This window comes from Myotis lucifugus, unplaced genomic scaffold, assembly GCF_000147115.1.
Source record: "Myotis lucifugus unplaced genomic scaffold, Myoluc2.0 scaffold_1630, whole genome shotgun sequence".
Classification (NCBI taxonomy): Eukaryota; Metazoa; Chordata; class Mammalia; order Chiroptera; family Vespertilionidae; genus Myotis; species Myotis lucifugus.
Window position 1 is genome coordinate 1 of NW_005872678.1, and position 20,384 is coordinate 20,384.

General features: G+C 39.1%; 1 protein-coding gene across 1 annotated transcript in view; it reads right to left on the reverse strand.

Moving 5' to 3' along the window:
- Positions 1 to 57: 57 nt before the first annotated feature.
- Positions 58 to 20,384, reverse strand: part of LOC102417379 (laminin subunit alpha-4-like) — a gene marked incomplete at its 5' end in the record, with an annotated part of 46,088 nt that continues 25,761 nt past the window's right edge. Inside the window, 7 exons of the mRNA XM_006107990.2 lie at positions 58 to 227; positions 1,490 to 1,669; positions 3,368 to 3,484; positions 7,648 to 7,744; positions 8,595 to 8,736; positions 12,542 to 12,690; positions 16,478 to 16,594. Coding sequence (XP_006108052.2) covers positions 58 to 227; positions 1,490 to 1,669; positions 3,368 to 3,484; positions 7,648 to 7,744; positions 8,595 to 8,736; positions 12,542 to 12,690; positions 16,478 to 16,594 — 972 coding nt within the window. The remainder of the gene's footprint in view (positions 228 to 1,489; positions 1,670 to 3,367; positions 3,485 to 7,647; positions 7,745 to 8,594; positions 8,737 to 12,541; positions 12,691 to 16,477; positions 16,595 to 20,384) is intronic.

A 20,384-nucleotide genomic window follows, 5' to 3' on the forward strand; every position in this document is an offset into this window, starting at 1 on the left:
GAGCTGAGAACTATGGACCTGGGAGCTGCTCTTCATATTCTCATCGTCTCCCAGTGATCAATAATAATGAGTCTTTTCATGGCTTACCTTGCTGGCAACACTTCTGGTCTGAGCAATGAGCTCTCGGATCCTCTGGATGCTGGCGGAAACGTTGCTTGCAGGCTGCTTCTGCTCCACTGTGCGAAGCTGATCCAGGAGCTGAGGGACAACCTCTGTCAAATTTCTTACTGTAGTTAATAAAAAATTAATCACTTTGTGTAAATATCTCATTTATTTGACTACATTTCCCAGGGAATGAGGGTGAAGAAAACAAACACATGAATTACTTTCTGGGTAGAACTCTAAGAAAATTATTTTTAATCCCCGCAAAATTAATAGTTAAAGCCCAAGGCATAATTAATTCCTCTTTTGTGACATTACAGCACATATTGATTTATAAATGTATGCAGAACAAGCTGACTTATAAAGCACATGTCTGAAGCGCAGGATCCACAATAAATATGCAGATGTTTTCTCACCACACACCACACACAGGTTGTTTGCATTTATAATATCACTGATATAACAGCTTTAAAAATTCTGGGCAAAAGAAGGTGGAGAGGTTGTTTCTCAGGATGCTCATTCACAGGTCACACTGCTGCTGCAGCAGTCCCAGCAGCGGCGGAGGCAGACGGAGGAGACAAGGAGCACTCAGAGAAGTGGTTGAGCACTGACCCATGCACCAAGAGGTTGCTGGTTCGATTCCTGGTCAGGACTTGCCTAGGTTGTGGGCTTGGTTGTCGTTGGGGCCCATATAGGAGGCAGCCGATAGATGTTTCTCTCTCATTGATAGTTCTATATCTCTCTCCTTTCCTATCTCTCTAAAACTCACTAAATACATTTTTAAAAAATATGAGACTGGAAAAAACTTCTCAAGTAATATGTGATTTTAACATCTATATGTAACTAACTAACTGAGGTGGGCATCTAAGTATCTCCTTTTCATTGCTATAAATTTGTGCTCAAGCTAGCCAACAAACTGTCTTCTTAGTGAGAAGCTTCCGTTATATTTGGCCATATTCAGTACTTGTTGGTAATAGCCTGATTTGGGGGGATAAGGATAAAGTAATGCTCTTTAGTAAAATCAATGCTGCTTAGTAAATGTTTTTCCTAAAAGCAAGATTGTGAAGATTATTTACTCTAACATGTGATTGACCTTCTTCCTGAAAGAATCAGGCTTACATTAACAAAAACAAATGCTACCATATTTTATATAGAAGATAGTCATGACTCTTAACCAATCTATTTAGTGTTTATGTGAAATATATATATTTCATATGTACACACACATATTGATAGATGAACTAAGCAAAAGTTTTTCTCCTTTTGTAAGCTAACTTCTACAGTATTCCAATCTGAAACCCAAAGGAAGAAAACTTCTTAAAGTATGTGTAGAGTTCAATGGCCAGCTCCTCAACTGGATGCAAACTGAGAAATTTCTAAGGGATACCTGCATCTCTGGCAGAGTCCACTGCAGTGTTGTAAGCAAAAGAGTCAAACTTTTGAAGGCTCTGTGACCAGTTGGTGAGGTTGTCAGCCATCGGGGCGGTGGCCTGCTGGACTCCCATCGTCGTCCTGTTTGCCTCCTCGGTGACCAGCTTGGACTGACTCAGGCGCTGCTGAGCGTCACCTTCACACAGAGCACAAGGACACTCACTTTGCAGAGAAGCAGGGCATTTGGTGGGAACATTAACATCCATTTATTCACTGGGTGACACAGACCTTATTAAATGTTGAGCTTTTAAGCCAAATGAAGATATTTAAACATATGTTCATTATGATGTAAGTTAGGTGCACAAGACTACTGTAAGCAGTATTAATAAGTGAGCTTGGAAGACTCTAGAGCAGTGATGGCGAACCTATGACACGCATGTCAGAGGTGACACGCGAACTCATTTTTTGAGTTGATTTTTCTTTGTTAAATGGCATTTAAATATGTAAAATAAATATCAAAAATATAAATCTTTGTTTTACTATGGTTGCAAATATCAAAAAATTTCTATATGTGACACGGCACCAGAGTTAAGTTAGGGTTTTTCAAAATGCTGACACGCCGAGCTCAAAAGGTTCGCCATCACTGGCCTAGAGCCTAGCATGTGCTAGCCCTGATGGTACTGACCACAGGGACTGCCCGTGGATGACACTCTCCGGCAGGGCTTGGGTGTGCTGGAGCACTGTAGCTGGATGTGATTGTGTAGTAAAGCATCTACTCTCTGTGGTCCTGTTTTAGCTCTCACTGCTGGGGAAGGCACATCTGCTTCCAATCATGTCTTTCTAAAATACCACTGTAGTCTCAGATTAGGCAAGATGAGGGCCCTTGTTTCTCTATTTTGCTCACTGGTCTCCCTGCTTCACTATAAAAATGATGTGGCATGTAACAGAGGGCAGCTGTTTACAGTTGGGGCCAGAGAAACCCAATAACCATATTTGGATATTCATAACAAAGTAGGTTACTGAACAGTGCGTAAAAGCAGTATGATTTGAGGAAAACAACACACACACACACACACACACACACACACAATTGGAGGAAAATTCTCTCAAATTTAATGGTCACCCTTAGATGGTGTAGTTTTCAAGAATTTTCTTTTTGTGTGTGTGTGTAATGAACATAGTTTCTTTTGTCATCAGAAAACAATATCCTATATAATAAAAGGCCAGCCACCATAAGCGTAACGACCAGAATGACCAGAGACCAGAACCACCACAGCCCCTCGCTGGGCTGGATCCGCTCCCAAGCAAGAGGTTAGGGGTGATCAGGCAGGCAGGCAGAGTGGTTAGGGGTGATCAGGTAGGCAGGTGAGCAGTTAGGGGCAATCAGGTAGGCAGATGGCTTCTCACAGGGCTGGCCCCGCCCCCTAGCACAGAAAGAGGGAGTCCTAGGCTACCAGCGGCGACTCTGTGGCAGGTGTGGCTGGCCAGCGATCGCCTCGCAGAGGGAGACCCAGGCCAGTCAAGCCATTGCACCCCATGCCTGTTGCCTGCAGAGGGAGGCCACTGGTGGTGGGGGTGGGGGGGGGCATCTCTGCACAGATGGCAAGCAGTGGCAGTGGTGGGGGTGGGGCCAGCTGCCTGCAGCTGGGGGAAAGAAAGCCCTGATAGGCGCTGATCTCAGGCCAGGGCTAGGGACTCTACCTGAGGGGTCCTGGATTGTGAGAGGGTGCAGGCCAGGCTGAGGGAGCCTCCTGAGTGCATGAATTTTTGTGCACCGGGCCCCTAGTTTATTTATAAAAAGGTTGATAAGCAAGGATTCACTTACATCTTCCTCAAAGGTTTATCTAATACCAGTGAACAAATAGATGAGGCTTAAGTTCTGTCCGATCCTTACCTCTTTCTGTGGCTTGCAGTTGCTTAATGGCATCATTTAATCTGCTTTTAAGGTTACTCTTTCTTGCTACGGCTCCCCCCACACGCCTGCTGGTGTCAGCCACAGCTGCATCATTGCCTGAGGAGAAGAAGCCGAAAAAAGTACCAGTGGGGCCAGAATGCCAGGAGAAAAAACTCCATTTCAACAAGAGAAGTTCTGATTGTACCATGGAGTCATCTGCAGCATTGTGAATATGACATGAGGGTGATTTATGGTGATGGCTGGTTATGTAAGAGTAATTCTTTTTTCTGAATTGTTTTAATAAAATTTTAATTGATACACAACATGCATCTTGAAAAGGGCACACATTATAAATGCACATCTTGATGAATTTTCTTAAACCAAACATAAAATATAACCAGAGTCCAGGTCAAGAAAATAGAATATTATTTTAGCACCCTTACAATTTCCTGGGAATTCTGCGGTTACCCAAAGATGACCACTATTCTGATTCTCTCTCTGTCTGTTAGTTGTGTTTGTTTCTAAATTTTATTAAAAGGAAATAATATAGTACTGTATTTTTAAAATAATTTTTGTATCTCTGTTTTAATTTCTGTAGAGTTGTAAGTCTTGATACCTGCGGTTTGTCTTCCAGCTTTGTTTTTATTCTTCAAAATTGTGCTGGCTATTTTTGCCCCCTACCCCATTTCCATATAAATTCTAGAATTATTCTGCATACAGTGCTGATATTAAATCTATAGATAAATTTTGCAGAATTGACATTTTTACAAATTTGAATCTTCCTCTTAATTTACACACTTTTAATTATTCGTCTTTAGATTTAAATTCTCATTTGATCTCCATTGCGAAATTCTTTAATTTCTTTCAGGAGCATATTGTAGTTTTACATGTAGAGATCTTAGCATTTTTCATCAGATTTATTGCTGGATATTGTATTGCAAATGGTGTTATTTTTAAAAGTTAATTTCTCATTGGCATACACAGAACTAAACTGGATTTTATCCATTGAATTGGTAATGTGGGGCTTCCTTGTCTTGCTTTCAATGTTGGTGGGAAAGCTTTCAATATTTCAGTTTTAATTTGATGAATATCATTTTATTATTCTTTATTGAATTATGGAAGCTTAAGTCTATGCCTAGTTTGCTATGAGTTTTTTAAAAAATATGAATGGGTATGGCATTTTGTTAAATAATTTTCCTGCATGTAGTGAGATGATCATATAAATCTTCTATATTCTGTAAGTGTGGTGAGTTACTATTGATGTTTTAAATGTTAAACTATCCTTGAAATCTGGAATAAACTTAACTTGGTCTCGTTATGAGAGAATTTGGCTTATAAATTTTCCTTTTTGATAATATCCTTGTCAGAATTTGGTATTTTGTTTGCTTCATAGAGGAAGTTAGAGAGTATTTCCACTTCTTCTATTTTCTAGAAGAATTTATATATGAGTGGTGTCATTTTTTCTTTAAAAGTTTGGAAGAACCCATTGATTCCTTGAGATTTCTTTTGTGGGGAGGGTTTAATTACTGATTAAATTTATTATACAGCCTGTCAGATTTTCTATTTGTTCTTGTTTCAGTTTTAAGAGTCTTTTTCTTAAAAAATTATTATTGAAAGTGTGCTTGTAGCATAGTCCTAAACTGTGTTATCTGGGACCTAATCCAAAAAAGTCAGGATATAATAACTTGTCATCTGAACTGAAGAATCAACTTCCCAAAAATGTGTTCATGCTTTGTTTACTTTACAAACCACCAAAGAAATAATGCTTCTTGATAAACAGAAAAATACCGTTTTCACTTCCCATTATATACTTCTCTTTATTTCTAATGGGCTTGTAAATAAATACTCTCCCATGGTGTACTTACTCCTTTTTATTGTATAATCTGGTATGCTTGGTTTATTGTTCAGTTATTTTTATCCCCACATGTGTACAATGGGTATACAATGGGTGGTGCTTAGTTGACTCTGTCACCAAGTACAATGTAACCAAAGTACAAGCATTTCTTTCTTATTTACTCTGGGTAGTGCCTGAGAATTTCCCAGAATTCAAGGAGGGACTTAAACATTTTGTATTGTATTGAACTCTCTCTCCCTCTTTTAACATCACTTCTTGAATATTGTGGTATAAAAAATCTTTTTATCTCTTTCTTTTGGGTCCTTTGACTGCAAAAAACACTAGCTGATATACTGAGAAATAATATATTTAGTTCTGTATTTGGAACTCGTAAAAATAAGAGAAAGAAAATCTATTTTGAGCTGGATGTTTATAAGACGAAATGTTTCATGAAGAGTATGTCCTATTTGGAACTTATTGTCTTACATAAACATTTTTTTATTTTACAAATGAATTCAATAGATTTCTTTAAATAGCTGCTTCCTGAGTTTATTAATTATTTGACAATGAAGAAAAGGAAGAAAATGAAGATGATTGATCATTGAAAGTTATTTGGATCTAAATTAACAGTAATCTGAAATTACAATGTAACTCAGTAGATGAATATGGTTCAACTTGGAAATTTAAATGTATATCACAAACATGTGTATTGTTTAAAGGGAGGCAAGTTCTTAACCATACAGTCTTAACTTTCTTCAGTGTCCCTTTTACAAATAAATAAATGAAGGGATTTAACTAGCAAGATCATGAAATAGGTGACAAAATCTACAATATATTCAAAGAAACCAATGCAGAGAGACTTATCTGTATATAAAACATTGAATTTTAAAGAAATAGCATTCCTAAAATAGAAAAATTGCTTTCATGAGGTTCAATAACTCAATAATGACAGGATTGGGACAATACCTTGCAAATTATCGAGGAAAATAAAATATTTAAGTCATTGAATCATGAAGACCTGCATATTCTGGTCTTCACAAAACATGAAACAAAAGCAATACATAGATATGGCAACATTTACTTAAAATATTTTACTATTCATCGAATTCCTTACTATTACTAATGTAACTCTTTTCTAAAGAGTATGGTCAAGACTGGCATAAAATAATAGTTGTTTTGTGGTAATTAAATAGTTAAATATTCTGCATATGAAAAACAATGCACTTATTTTCCATGTACTTCTTTGTAAAAAAAAAAGGCACAGTAATACTCGAGATTAATTGCTTTGATAAAATTACATAAAGTGTTCAGTTTCAAGCTTGGCCTTTTGTTTTTAGGTGGTAATTAGAAGTTAGCTAGATAATGGATTTCCAACCTCATTAGTCAATGCTCGACTATCCTTAGAAATGAGTTCATTACGTCAGTGATGAATAATGTTCAGCGAAATTCTTATTCAATTCAATTATTTTTAAGATTCAGAATTGATTAAAACGATTCACTTTAATTTTTTCCTCCCTCTCCCACTCTTGGGAGGTATTGCTTCAGCAGATGCAAACACCAGCCTTTGAAAATGCTTCTTTCCCTATGGCCATTCGGCTTGTCCTAAATACAATAACTTTGAAAAACACAAGCTACAAGAAAGCAGAAATAACCAAACGGCTTTGGGGTACCCTATCCTCCTGACCCTCACAGTGGTGACCCAAATGGGTCATCATGGGTAAAATTTTAAGGAAACTTCTGAATTGTCCAAGAAAGAATAAATGATGTGCAATATAGTTTTAGTGTTAAGTGTCTTTATGACATAATCTCGATAAAAATTGATGTTTGTATTAATTAGTCCATTTGATTATCAAGAATTCCCACCACATGTTTTACTATATAAAAGGGGTGTGTGTGTGTGTGTCTGTTTTGCTTTTTTGTGTGTGTGTGTGTCTGTTTTGCTTTTTTGTTAATCTTCACCCAAGGATATTTTCCCCATTGATTTTTTACAGAGAGAGAGAAAGTGAGAGAGGGAGAGAGAGAGAGAGAGAGAGAGAGAGAGAGAGAGAGAGAGAGAAACACTGATCTGAGAGACACATCTACCAGTTGTCTCCCACATGCTCCCTGGCTGGGGCCAGCAATGGAACGTGAGACTCTGGTAGTCTTCAGTGCACAGACCAATGCTCTAACCACTGGACCATGGCGGCTAGGGCAAAAGGTGTGTGTGTGTGTGTGTGTGTGTGTGTGCGTGCGTGTGTGTGTTTTAATCCACAATTTATTTCAAAATATCTAATCTTTGCTTTGTTACACCTTGACTCTGAGCAGAAACTATTAATGTATTATTCAGTTGAAATATCACTTATTCTTTAATCCTAGAATTTTAAAATCTGTCTACCTGCAGAAATATTATATGAAAGGAGGGAAGCAGCTGTAAATCCGAAGGAGGTGGGAAAGTGAAGATACTTACTGGAATCTGCCCTTGTTTGCAGTTGTCTGGCTTGATTGAGGAGGTTCTCGCTTTCATCTTTATGGTAAATGATTTGAGTGTCAATCCCACTCACAGCCTACAAAGGAATAGAGTGGAGAAAGTAAGAATGATGATAGAAGAGCTATTTGTGATTTAAATGATGCAGTTTATCTGCTAAACACCAAACAAAATTCATGCAGCTTTATTTTCATAGGTCATCTTTCAAGGTCAAAGGTGAACATGAGGTAACAATGTCCTCGAATTTTCAAGATAAATGATTTTTGAGGAAAATTCAGTAAACTAAGAATAGCGCCTGGCCAAGGCCTCATCAAAATGCTTGTCGTGTAGAAACCATCAACAAATAATTTTTGAGTTGAAAAAAATCAAAAGATGAAAGGAATTAAAAAGTAAAAACTAATAGGTATAAAAATAGTCGTGGAGATGTAAAAAAGCAAAGGGAATATAGTCAATAATATTGTAATAACCATGTATGGGGCCAGGTGGGTACTAGATTTATAGGGTTGATCACTTCATAAGGTACATATATATAAAAATGTCTAATCACTATGTTGTACACCAAAACTAATATAATATTGTATGTCAACTGCAATTGGGAAATAAATTGGGGGGAAAAAAGAAAAAATATGAATGTCTGCATAAAGCATATTCTCCCTCACCAGGAACTAGTCTTAAATATGTTTTATTCAGGAATTGTGGCTTCAAACAACTGTCCAAAAAACTGGCATTTGCTGTCTGGAGTAGGGCACATCTTGAAGAAATTGCACTATTGAAACATTAGTAACATAAATAAAATGGTCTTTTCTTAGTTCTGCTCTTTCTGCCACTTGTGTTACATTGGAAGACCAAGAGATGACATTAGAAAACAGAAAAGTCATATCTGAGAAAAGGCAACATATAAATGAACTTTAAAATAAGAGAATACTCACATCGTAAATTTGGTCAGTGATGTTCAAAGCCAACTCTGCCGTATCGTTGGCTTCACTAACGTAATTGGCGATGTTTTCATAGACATTGGAAGCGTCCAAAGCCTTCTGAACCAGCCCGTTTGCATCTGAACTGTGTAAATTCCTGTTAATGAACAAACTTGTCATTATTGTTCCATCTCACCTCTTTGGGAAACTGGGCCATATGTAGGGCTTGATTGGAATGCTTCCAGGATCACAGGCACTTCCTGTTATTCAGTCACCTGGCTTGACAAGGTTTTCCTAAACTCATTTCCTAGAGGCTCATCTCCTTTGCATTCCCCTGCCTTTGGTGACCACAAAACCATCCTATTGTGGCTCCATGGCAGCTGCCTGCCTGGCAGCAGCCACAGGAAAAGGAAATGATGAGTTAAAAAGAGCCCTCTACCCCTCTTCAAGCAAGAGTTTATGCTTGGCGGTCAGGCAGAGGAATGAACCCAGTCATCCCCATCTACTCCTTACCTATTGCTATTCCCTTTCCATAAAAGAAACCACGGCTCTCAGAGAGGTGCACAGCCTCAGCCTGGTGTTAGGCATTAGCTGGGTTCACTATTCATTCAAACTTACTTTCCTTTTTTATTTTTTATTTTATTTTATTTTATTTTTAAATATATTTTATTGATTTTTTACAGAGAGGAAGGGAGAGGGATAGAGAGGTAGAAACATCGATGAGAGAGAAACATTGTTCAGCTGCCTCCTGCACACTCCCTACTGCGGATGTGCCCGCAACCAAGGTACATGTTCTTGACTGGAATCCAACCTGGGACCCTTCAGTCCGCAGGCCGACGCTCTATCCACTGAGCAAAACCGGTTAGGGCTCTTTCCTTTTTTCTTGCATGGCCCTATTTCCCTCACACAACAGACCATATTTTTCCTTGAGAAGGGAAATAACATGCATGGGGCATCTATGCACAGATACTGGGCTAGCCCTGTTCTATAGATTATGTTTTTTAAACATATATTATGTTTTTAATACTTAGCACATCCATGACCTAGATATTATTATTCCCTTTTCATAGAAGCAAGTGAGGCTCTGAGAGAGGGTTTGTCTCACTCCTGAGGCCTGGCTGCCTCCCTTAAGCACACATCTTCATTCATGCCCCCTCCTCTCCCGCCCTATATACCATGTTCTCTGCCTTTGCCCCTTCCTGGCCTCTGTAAGGTTCATCTAACATTTATTGAGTACCCATCATGCACTGAACAATCCCATAGGTGCTGATAACAGCATATGCCTCAGAGGATTGATGTGAGCTACACAGGGACAAAATGTGTGAAATGATTGGCACCATGCCTGGCGCCCAGTAAACATCAGGATTTATTTTTATACCTAAGGTATTTCCTGAATTGGAATTCCAAGCTAGTCAATAATTCATTTTATTAACACATACTTCTTCCTCTATAACATAAATGCCCCCCCCACCTTTCTGCAGCTTATGCTCAGTTATTTGTCTCAATTTTAAATCCACCAGTTCCACCTTTTTCTCTCAGTTCCAAACACTGGTGAGTAGTACCCCTTAATCAGCAGTTCTCAACCTGTGGGTCGAACGACCCTTTCACAGGGGTCGCCTAAGACCATCCTGCATATCAGATATTTACATTACGATTCATAACAGTAGCAACATTACAGTTATGAAGTAGCAACGAAAATAATTTTATGGTTGGGTCACAACATGAGGAACTGTATTTAAAGGGCCAGAAGGTTGAGAACCACTACCTTAATTCATCAGTAACTTCCAGAAGATTCTCTGTCACCCAGTATATGAGATTGCAGATGTCATGCTGGCTCATCTCTTCAAATGCCCTGACCTGGTGAACTCAGTCAACTGTTTCCTAGCCTTCTGCATCCAGCGTCAAGTCTTGCATGCTCTCTAAGGCTAGAGTGACTTCCTCTGCATTTCTTTGGCTACATCCTTCTCTTTTGTTCAAGTCACTTTCCTGGCTCCTCCACACCAGGGCTGACTTAGTAGGGAGGACAATGATAACATTTGTTTTTATATTAAGGCAGTCTTGCCATATAATTTTTAACCTTTTATGGAGGAAGGGGCCCACAGAGGCAAAAGAACCCAGGGCCCATGAAAGTCGGAATGCAGCCCTGCTCTGCAGAGGTAATTCTGATCTTGCCATTTCTTCCTCCCCAGACCCCTTGTTCTTAGAAATGGCTCAGAAAGTAAAACCTGAGTAAGTTTTTTTTAAAGAATAAAAGGAATATAATTTTATAAATATGTATTAATATTTTAAAATGTTGCTGGCTAGAGTGGTAAGAAGATGTACCTAAGAGCTTGAAACAAAGCCTTTGTTACTTGTTTTCATTACAAGGCACAAAACAGGTACTACATCAAAATAAAACGTGTTTTTGAAATGGGAGCTTCTTGATGAATTATGTTTATCTCTTTTTTGAGGCACAACATGCAGATCATTGGGTACCCAGATAGATGTTGAGGTGTATTCACATTTTGAAGGAAATATGTCTATAAATTTGGATGGTTCCCTGCATATATTTAATCAGAAATATCCTAAACACAAAAGGGTTTCAGGGTGGTTGATGTTCCCCATCATGTTTCATGCAAAGCATGTGATAACTTAGAATCGCGCTGGGACACTGCTTGCCGCAGCAGCGTTTCGGGAAGGGTGTGCTGGGTTCCCAGTCAGGAGGATGGCCATCACAATGACCAAAGAATTTGAAGAGCGCACAGGGATGGGCCTCAAAATAACATTCTACTGATGCAGCACATTATCCAAAGCATCTTTTAGCCAAGTTCCATTTTATTGGCTTTATCAAAAGCATATTTCCTGGGAGCATGACACAGCTGGATATAATACACCAACGCTTGACAAGACCTGTCTCCCTCCCCCCCCCCCCCCCCCCCTTTCCTCCCCACTTCTCTCTCTCTCCCTCTCTCTCAATTCTCAGGAGATTTGTAGGATATTGAAATTTTTGGCAGTCAGGAATAAAAAGGTGATTTAAGTTTTAAACAGAAGTTATTGTTGGTTCTTATGTTGTTCATGACCTTGACTGATTCTTATTTCTAATGGCCGAATTTGCAGTCCTTTCTCTGTAATTATCTCATTATTTATCTATTATTTCAAGGCCATGAATTCAATTCCAATCTTTCAGTACATTTCAATGAACATGAATTGAGTGCCCAAAGGGTGCATGACTCTCTTCTAAATGCTACGAGGAAAAAATGTCCATTGATTTTTCTCTTAACAGGTGTTGAAATCAAATAGATCCAGTTGGGGCAGTGTAGAGTAATGAGAGTATTTACCAGAGGTCAGTTGTATTAACAACTTCCAACCAGCTTTACTTAAGAAACTTGAGTATGGAAAGCTAATACTGCCAACGAAGTAAATAGGCAATTATGGTAGATTTAGACCTCGTAAAGGGATCTGATTTATTTGATATTTTGCAAGTTATGCCTCTAAGAAAAATGCATTAATAGCCCTAGCCAGTTTGGCTCAGTGGATAGAGCATCGGCTTGCAGACTGAAGGGTCCAGGGTTCGATTCTGGTCAAGGGCACATGCGTAGGTTGTGGGGCATGCAGGAGGCAGCCAATCAATGATTCTCTCTCATCATTGATGTTTCTCTCTCTCCCTCTCCCTTCCTCTCTGATACCAATAAAAATATATTTAAAAATGCATTAATAATTATGAAACAGAAATCCCCTCACACCAAACACAGGTCTGTGATCTGACAGATTTTTTTTTAATTTGAAAAACTGTCTCCCTGAAGTGATTACAATAAACAGTGATTGGTTCTCAGACTGCCCATCAATAAACAAATAAAAAAGCAAACCCGACCCTCAAACCAACCTGCTAACACTGAATCCCAATAACTCTGGCATATGGAATTGAATAAAAATAAGTTAATCAGCCCATGTAGATATTTGCATTTCTCAAACCAGGATATTACCTGTTTAGTTCATCGGCCTCTTGTTGAAGATTTTGTGCATGGTCAACAGCTTCTTGGACTAAACTATAACTGAGGTTACTTAAGTTGGATAGCTTTCCCTGTAGTTCATTTTTGGCTCCATCTATTTCAGCATAAATCCCTGATGCATTCTAAAGAAAATATTTTTTAAAAATGAGTTGAATTTAGAAAAACTTAAAACATTTTCCCCAGGAAGTATCAAAAGATAATCTCCATTCTTCATCATTATGCAGTTCAATAAATTTCAGGCCAGGTCTACATGATAAATATAAGTAAATGTTTATCTGTTTCTCTTGCATAGTCAACTCCTCTTCTCTGCTGATTGCTTCCCTAGCATCCAGACATGCTCTGCCATCTCTGATCTGAAAGCAAACAAAACTAGCTTCTGTGATGCTGCTCTCTCCTGGTTGGATTCCTATTTCTCTGGCCAGGAAAGAAACCTTAAAAGCTGGTGTTCCTCAGGGTTTGACTCAACTCTTTTCTTACCGAGAACTCTAACTCCTCTCTGTGAGCCCAGTCTTTTAGTCTTCGAACTCATTCTTTGCCATCCTGAAGGAATGCTGGTCTTTCTGTTAAGCAAATCTGATTATGTTATTTCCCTTCTCAAAATCAGCCATTGCTTTGCAGGTGCAAATCCAATTCCTTAGCATGTCTTCATCAATTGACTCCTCCTCTCACCAAATTTCATTTATCACCACTCCTCACCCTACTACACCTATGGTCCACACTTGAGTAACTGATTGTTGTTTCAATGCTCCATAATTTTTCTGACCACTGTGTCCTTGCACATACTATTTTATCTGTCTGGGGAATACTGTTCCCTTCTTTTCTGTCTCATCCACCTGGAAAAATTCTACTCATCCTTCCAAATTCAGCTCAAATGATCACTTCCCTGATGAAGCCATCCATCCCTGACTTCTGCAGGGTGAGTTCAGTATGGCCACATATTTTTTTAAGCCACGTATTTCATTACTGTAATCTTTTCACTTGAATATTACACTCACCAGGTTACACAATCCTGGGAGATAGAAACTATGTTTATTTTTGTATTCCCAGAGTATAGTACACTTCCTGGCATATAGGGTTTATTTTTATGAAGACAGTATTAAACCTCTAGCCATTTGGTTGCTCATATGGGGAACAATACAAGATAGAATAGATATTTGTGGACACATTCTCTGCTCTCAAGGAATTTACAATCTGGTGGGAATTAATTAATTCAACAAACATTCATTGTGTGCCTACTATGTGTCAGGCACTCTTTTAGGAGATAGAATAGATATTTGTGGACACATTCTCTGCTCTCAAGGAATTTACAATCTGGTGGGAAGATGCAGATGATAAAAAAAGGGATCAAATAACTGATAAAGTTAATTTCAGGGAGTGAAAGTACTTTGAATAAAATACAACAGGTCAGATGGGTTGGAGAGTGATTGAAAGTAAGAGGCCCACTTAGATTGAATGGTCACAAGGACACTAGCCATTTGAAAACTTCAGGACAGAGGTGAAAAGGTCCTGAGGTAGGAAAATTAGAGAGGAGTTAGTGTAACAGTCTGAGTGTTGTGAGGGAGGGGAATTGTGGGGCATGAGGTGACTTAGGGACTCATGGGCCATGGTCAAATAAGCTTGTTTCTTACTTAAAGTGTCACAGGAGGTTTTATGTGGGGACATAATGGGATCTGATTATGTTTTTTAAGGATTGTTCTGCAACTGCATAGAGAATAAGTCTTGAGGGTCAAGAGTAGAGCCAAATGGATCAGTAGGAGGCTCTGTGACAGGTCACACTGGAGATGAGGAGACTTAGACTAAAGAGGAGTAGCAGAGAAGAGGGTAAGCATTCAATCTGGAGACAGGGCCAACAGGTCTTGCTGAAATGGGAGTGAGAAGAAAGGAGAAATCAAGAATGAGTCCAGAATTTTGAACTGAGCTATTGGGTTGTGCCATGTATTGAGGTGGGGGAGACTAGGGAAAAAGCAGATTTTATTCAGAATATTTAGATTTGAGATGCCTATTACATATCAAAGTGGTAGATGAAATTGTGATTTCGCTACAAACCATGCTGAGTTCATACTTGAAAATGTCAAGTAAACATTCAGATGTAAGAATTTGGACCTCAGGGAAGGCATCAGAGTCAGAGGTATACATTGTGGAATAATACATATAATTAGATTTTAAAAGTCATCGGATTCGATGGGAGTAAATGGAGAGAGAATATAAATAGAAAAGAGGCCCCATGACTGAGTACTGAGCCATTCATTATCCAGAGCAGGGATCAACCTGGCCCAATGCCAGGTATGGCCTGAGGCTGTTTTTTGTATAGCTCCCGGCTAAGAATATTTTTTTACATTTTTAAGGGTTTGTAAAAAAGTAACAACAAACAAAAACCAAGAAGAGAATAAGGGAGAGCAGTTGCATGTAGCCTGCAGAACCTCAAATATTTGTCTGAGAGGGTGTGCAGCAGTGAAGCCAGCAAAGGAGGCTGGGAAGAAATGGCCAATGAGGGGGAGGAGAGCCAGGTAAGTGGGGTATTGGAGGAGCCAGGACAGGGTCTTTAAATAAGGAAGGAAGGTTAGCAGTGCAAGGCTGAGAATGCTGAGGAGAGAGATGCAACCATGGTTTTGGCTATGTTGAGGTTGCTGGTGACTTGGACAAGCACCCTTGGCAGAGGGGCAGGGACTCCCATTTGGAGTGGGTTGAGTACAGTACACAGCATGGAGCTGGGGGGTGGGGTGGAAACAGTAACTTTAAATGGCTCAAGATATTTTGCTGTGATGCTGAGAATACTAGTAGTATTGAGGTGGAAATTAGAAGGGATGTAAGCCAGGTCTTTTTTCTTTTTAATTTTTGAAAGGTAAGGGCTATTAAAGCAGGTCTGTGTGTTGGCAGTAATGATCAGTGAAGAGTAAGAACTGGGTGAATCAGAAGAGAGATTGCATGCTTTTGGGAGCCATACCCTACTGCCCAGTATTCAAGGTGAGGAAAGATAGAATAAAGAAAGCAGGTAGAGGAATGAGGCTGTATCCGGAGAAGGGACACTTTATTATTTATTACAGGAAGGAAGGTAGACATCTGCATACAGATACAGGTGAGCTGGTAGATTTAGGGAGGAAATATGAGGTGGGTTCTCTTTGTTCTTAATTTTTTAGTGAAGCATGAAGCAAATTCACCAGCCAGACTGATAGAGGAGGAGGTGGTTTTCCCACCAGTCATGTTGGCTGCACTGGATGCTGGGTATACTTGGGTTTATTGGGGATATAGGATTAGAATTCTCAGGTGAGTACAGTAGTGGCATAGTATGGAAGTTAAGGGTGTTTGCAAAGAATGAGTATATTGATCATTTTAGCTGCTTAAGGAAGGGAGAGAGGATAGGAGAAGAGGATAAATGAAGTAGAGGAGGTCTCCACGTGGCTAGAGAATTGTTGGAGTGGGCATTCTACAGTAAGATAAGAGATGGTGCTTAGGGTGGGAGGTGCTTGAAACTGGGTTTGGGAGGAGGTACTGTTATTGATGACCAGAGTATGGCCATAAGAGAGATGACAGAGGTGGACTGGAGGAAAAGCTTGTTGAACACGAGTTCAAGGGAGTAGGGATGGAGAGGAAGATAGGGAGTTTGGTGCTGAAAGACTGAGATGGTGATCACACGTGGCACTATTGAGCACTTGAACTATGGCTAACATAATTAAGAAATTAAAGTTTTAATTTAATTTAATTTTAAATCATTTAAATTTAAGTAGCCATATATGGCTAGTGGCCACCATTCAATAAAAGAAACTGAAAGATTTAGTCACCTGATCTTAGTTTTATAATGCCAGCTAAATTGATAGATTTGAATTGGATTCAATTATTCTGTGGCACTGTTCTAGCTGCTGTTCTAATCTGCTATCAGTACAAACCTGAACAGGTCACATGTGTCCTTACCTTTATTATTTCATCAAGTTCTACAAGGGTCAGACGAGGTGTTACCAGAGAGTCTGAAGATGTCCTCAGGGAGGCATTCACCCCATCCATGTGTTCTCTCACTTTGTTGTGTTGTTTCTGTAGGAAGGAAGAGTAAAGGACAGAAGAAGAGAAGGCGGCTTTAGAGAAAGCACCAGAGAGTGGTCAATGTCCACTCGTTGTCCTTGCCCCAGACAGATCCGGGTTCCAATCTCAGCCCCACTGCCTAATTGCTGTGCGCTTTGGGGACTTCTACCCTTTGAATGCTTAGTTTCCTCACCATGACACCGATATAACAAAAGGAGGCACCTTGGGAGCGTTGAAGCTTGTAGATTAATACTTAAAACATCATCATCTCAGAGCTAACACTCACTTCTCCATAAATGTAAAGTGGAACTATGAAGACAGGATTGAATGTAGGCTCTATATTTGCAATAATTGGAAAATAAATTAATTCAGAAAAGTATCATGTGCTAACTTGGAGCACAAATAGCTCATTTGGGTCAGAATAAAGCATATACAGAATAATCTTAATGTCCTTTGTAAAATTTAAAATGGCTCTATTATTAAAGCACAAAATTGTGATTTTGCTTTCTCCCATTCTGAGCTCATTATGTTAGATGCTCAGAATTTTTGAGAAGGGAACCTGCCTAAGTTGCTGATATATATATTTTATTGATTTTTTACAGAGAAGAAGGGAGAGGGATAGAGAGTTAGAAACATCGATGAGAGAGAAACATCGATCAGCTGCCTCCTGCACACCCCCACTGGGGATGTGCCCGCAACCAAGGTACATGCCCTTGACCAGAATCAAACCTGGGACCCTTCAGTCCTCAGGCCGACGCTCTATCCACTGAGCCAAACCGGTTAGGCCCTAACCATTAGGGCACTAATATATTTTTTGATGAATGTTAGGCCCTAACCATTAGGGCACTAATATATTTTTTGATGAATGTTATAATTTCCACCTTCGCTGTTGGACAGGGATGTTGTGATTCTGAAGAAATATTATGGAGCTTCAAGTGAATTCAAACAAGAATGAAACTTTAAGATAAAAAAGTAAAAAATTAATTACAATAAAAAAATGAGTTAAAGTTACTTTGAAAATGGTAATTTAAGTTAGGGTTGAAATATATAAGCTATGGTATAATCTAGGATATCCTAGAAATAATTACAGAAGCTCAGATATAGTAGGACATTCATTAAAACTTAAGTTCATCTTAATGTCTTCCTTACTTCCTGAGGTCTTTCCTGATTTAGTGGAAAGAAAGATGGAGTCCATCTTCTCCAAATGTGTTGCTACAGGGGAAGATAAAGGTCTAGGGACAGAAAAGAATCTCATTTGAACATCCCCTTAATGCAAGGACATTAAAAATATCAATTTCCCCTCAATATCCATCAAGCTTAATACAGTGTGACTATCTGGGGTTAATTATTCTTATCTCCATAAGGAGCAGTATTTATACAGCTCTGCACAAAAGCAATATTTTAAAGTATATAAGGAAGGGAGATGGAAAACGGTTGGCATTAGCTCTATCAGAGCAGTTTTCTTTTGACAGAGTCTGAGCTAAAACACCATCTGGAAGCCCTGAGTCTGGGTCACCTTAAGGGAACACTGCTAACACCCCAAGGTCATAGCCAAACTTCAAAGCCGAGGTTTCACAGCACTGTATAGCAAGTTCATTGCAGTAGTTGGAAAATGATATGCTTCAAATTAAAGGGTTTCCCCCACTTATCATATATACCGTTAGACAGAATGAATAAAATTAGCTTTGAAACAAATAAAGATATTCCTACAGAAAGATGGTCAACTTGAACAAAAGAAAGTTTTCAAAATAATTACGAAAATGACATAATTAGCACTATTCTGCATGCTAAGTATCCATTGCACATATACAAAAAAAAAAAAAGTTTCCTGATCCTAAAATAAATTATAGAAACAGTCCTGGAAAGGCAGAGCTTTGGCTTATAAGACTCTCTAAACAGTGCTTTTAAAAGAGTATTTAACCTACTTTTGAAATATAAAATTTTATATTTATCTGAAAAATATTTTTATCATGCTGCTCCCCTTTGGTGTTGGGAGTAGGATAGTGAGGTAAATATGTAATTATTAGATCTGTGGCTGCTGTTAGCAGACATCGAAATGATTTTTTTTTGGTTTTGTATAAAGACTGGATTTTGGGGTTATACTAATTAATAAAATTAAAATGCTTTGGTTGAGTGGGGGAGACAGATCCGTTAACAGATGGTCACAATACAGAAGGAAATAAGCATAAGGCACACTATGGGATTGCTGGAGAGGAGCTCCCGCTCATCTGGAAGGATGGGGTAGCTTCCTGGAGGAGGTGAAACCTGGGGACCACCCAGGTATCAAGGAGAAGAAGTCTGCTTCCGGGCACAAGGGATTATTGTAGCGTGAGATTGTCTGAACTGAACGTGTGAAGCAGGGAAAAGGCAAGAGGTATGGCTGAGGAGGCTGGCACGGGCCCATCAGAGAGGCATCTGTATGCCACGTGAAACAGCATAGACTTTCCTATAAGACGGTGTCTTTCACTTGTTTTTGACCATAACCCACAGTAAAAAATGTATTTTATGTCGCAATCCAGTAAACATATGTAACTAAAGTAGAAATGTTGTGAAACTATTCCTTAGTCTAGATTATGTAGTTGGATATTTTCTATTTTATTTATTACCCCCCCCCTTTAAAAAAATGCTGGCTATAGCATTCAAAACTTATTTTGATTCGCGAAGTTAGTGATTTTTAACTGGTGTGCTGAGGCAGGCACGCTGGTGTGCCACAAGAAATTTTGAAAAATACAATATCTGACTTTCAGTCAGGGTCACTATTTTTCTTTTAGATTGTCAAAAAAAAAAAGACAACAGCCAACACAACAATAGCTATATGGTGTGAATGAATCAAAATTATACCTATTTTTTTGTCAGATCAGCAAAATATATTTTGTGGTGTGCCTCAGAATTTTAGTAATTATTTTATGTGTGCCATGAGATGTACAAGGTTGAACATCGCTGCACTAAATGGTTCACAAGCTGTAGTGTCCAAGGCACTCTCGTGAGGAGCAAATGAAGGCTTTTAGAAAGAGCAAAAGGTAATGGTCAGAGATTTAGGTGGGACACTCTAGCACAGGGGTGGCAAACTTTTTGACTCGAGGGCCACAATGGGTTCTTAAACCTGGACCGGAAGGCCGGGACAAAAGCATGGATGGAGTGTTTGTGTGAACTAATATAAATTCAAAGTAAACATCATTACATAAAAGGGTACGGTCTTTTTTTGTTTTAGTTTTATTCATTTCAAACGGGCCAGATCCGGCCCGCGGGCCGTAGTTTGCCCACGGCTGCTCTAGCAGGATGTGGAAGATGGGTTGGAAGGGAGCAAAAATGGAGGAGAGACAGGAGGAAGCTATTTTGGTTGAGAAATGAAGGCCCAAACTAGAGAAGTTATAGAGAAATGGAAAATAGAAAGAGCTAAAAATATTCCAATGGTAAAATTGGCAGGAACCTGTGGTTGACTAGATGTGGGAGGTGAGAAAGAGGAGAAATTCAAGAATAAGGATGAAGCCCAGTAATTCCCTTGAAATCTACTTGAGGAAATTATTATTTTGTGCTATACTTATAAAATTTTGTTGTGTAAGATAATCATGCATTTACTTAACAAAGGATGCTATCCTGACCATCATTATTCTAAAAACTAGAGGGCTGGTGCAAGGATCCGTGCACAGGTGGGGTCCCTCAGCCTGACCTGCGGGGATTGGGCTGAAATCGGCTCTCTGGTTTATTAAATAACCATGCAACATCCCCTGAGGGGTCCCGGATTTTGAGAGGGTGGTTCTCAGGTCACGCACCCCAGAATCGGGCTCCCTCCTTTCTGGTT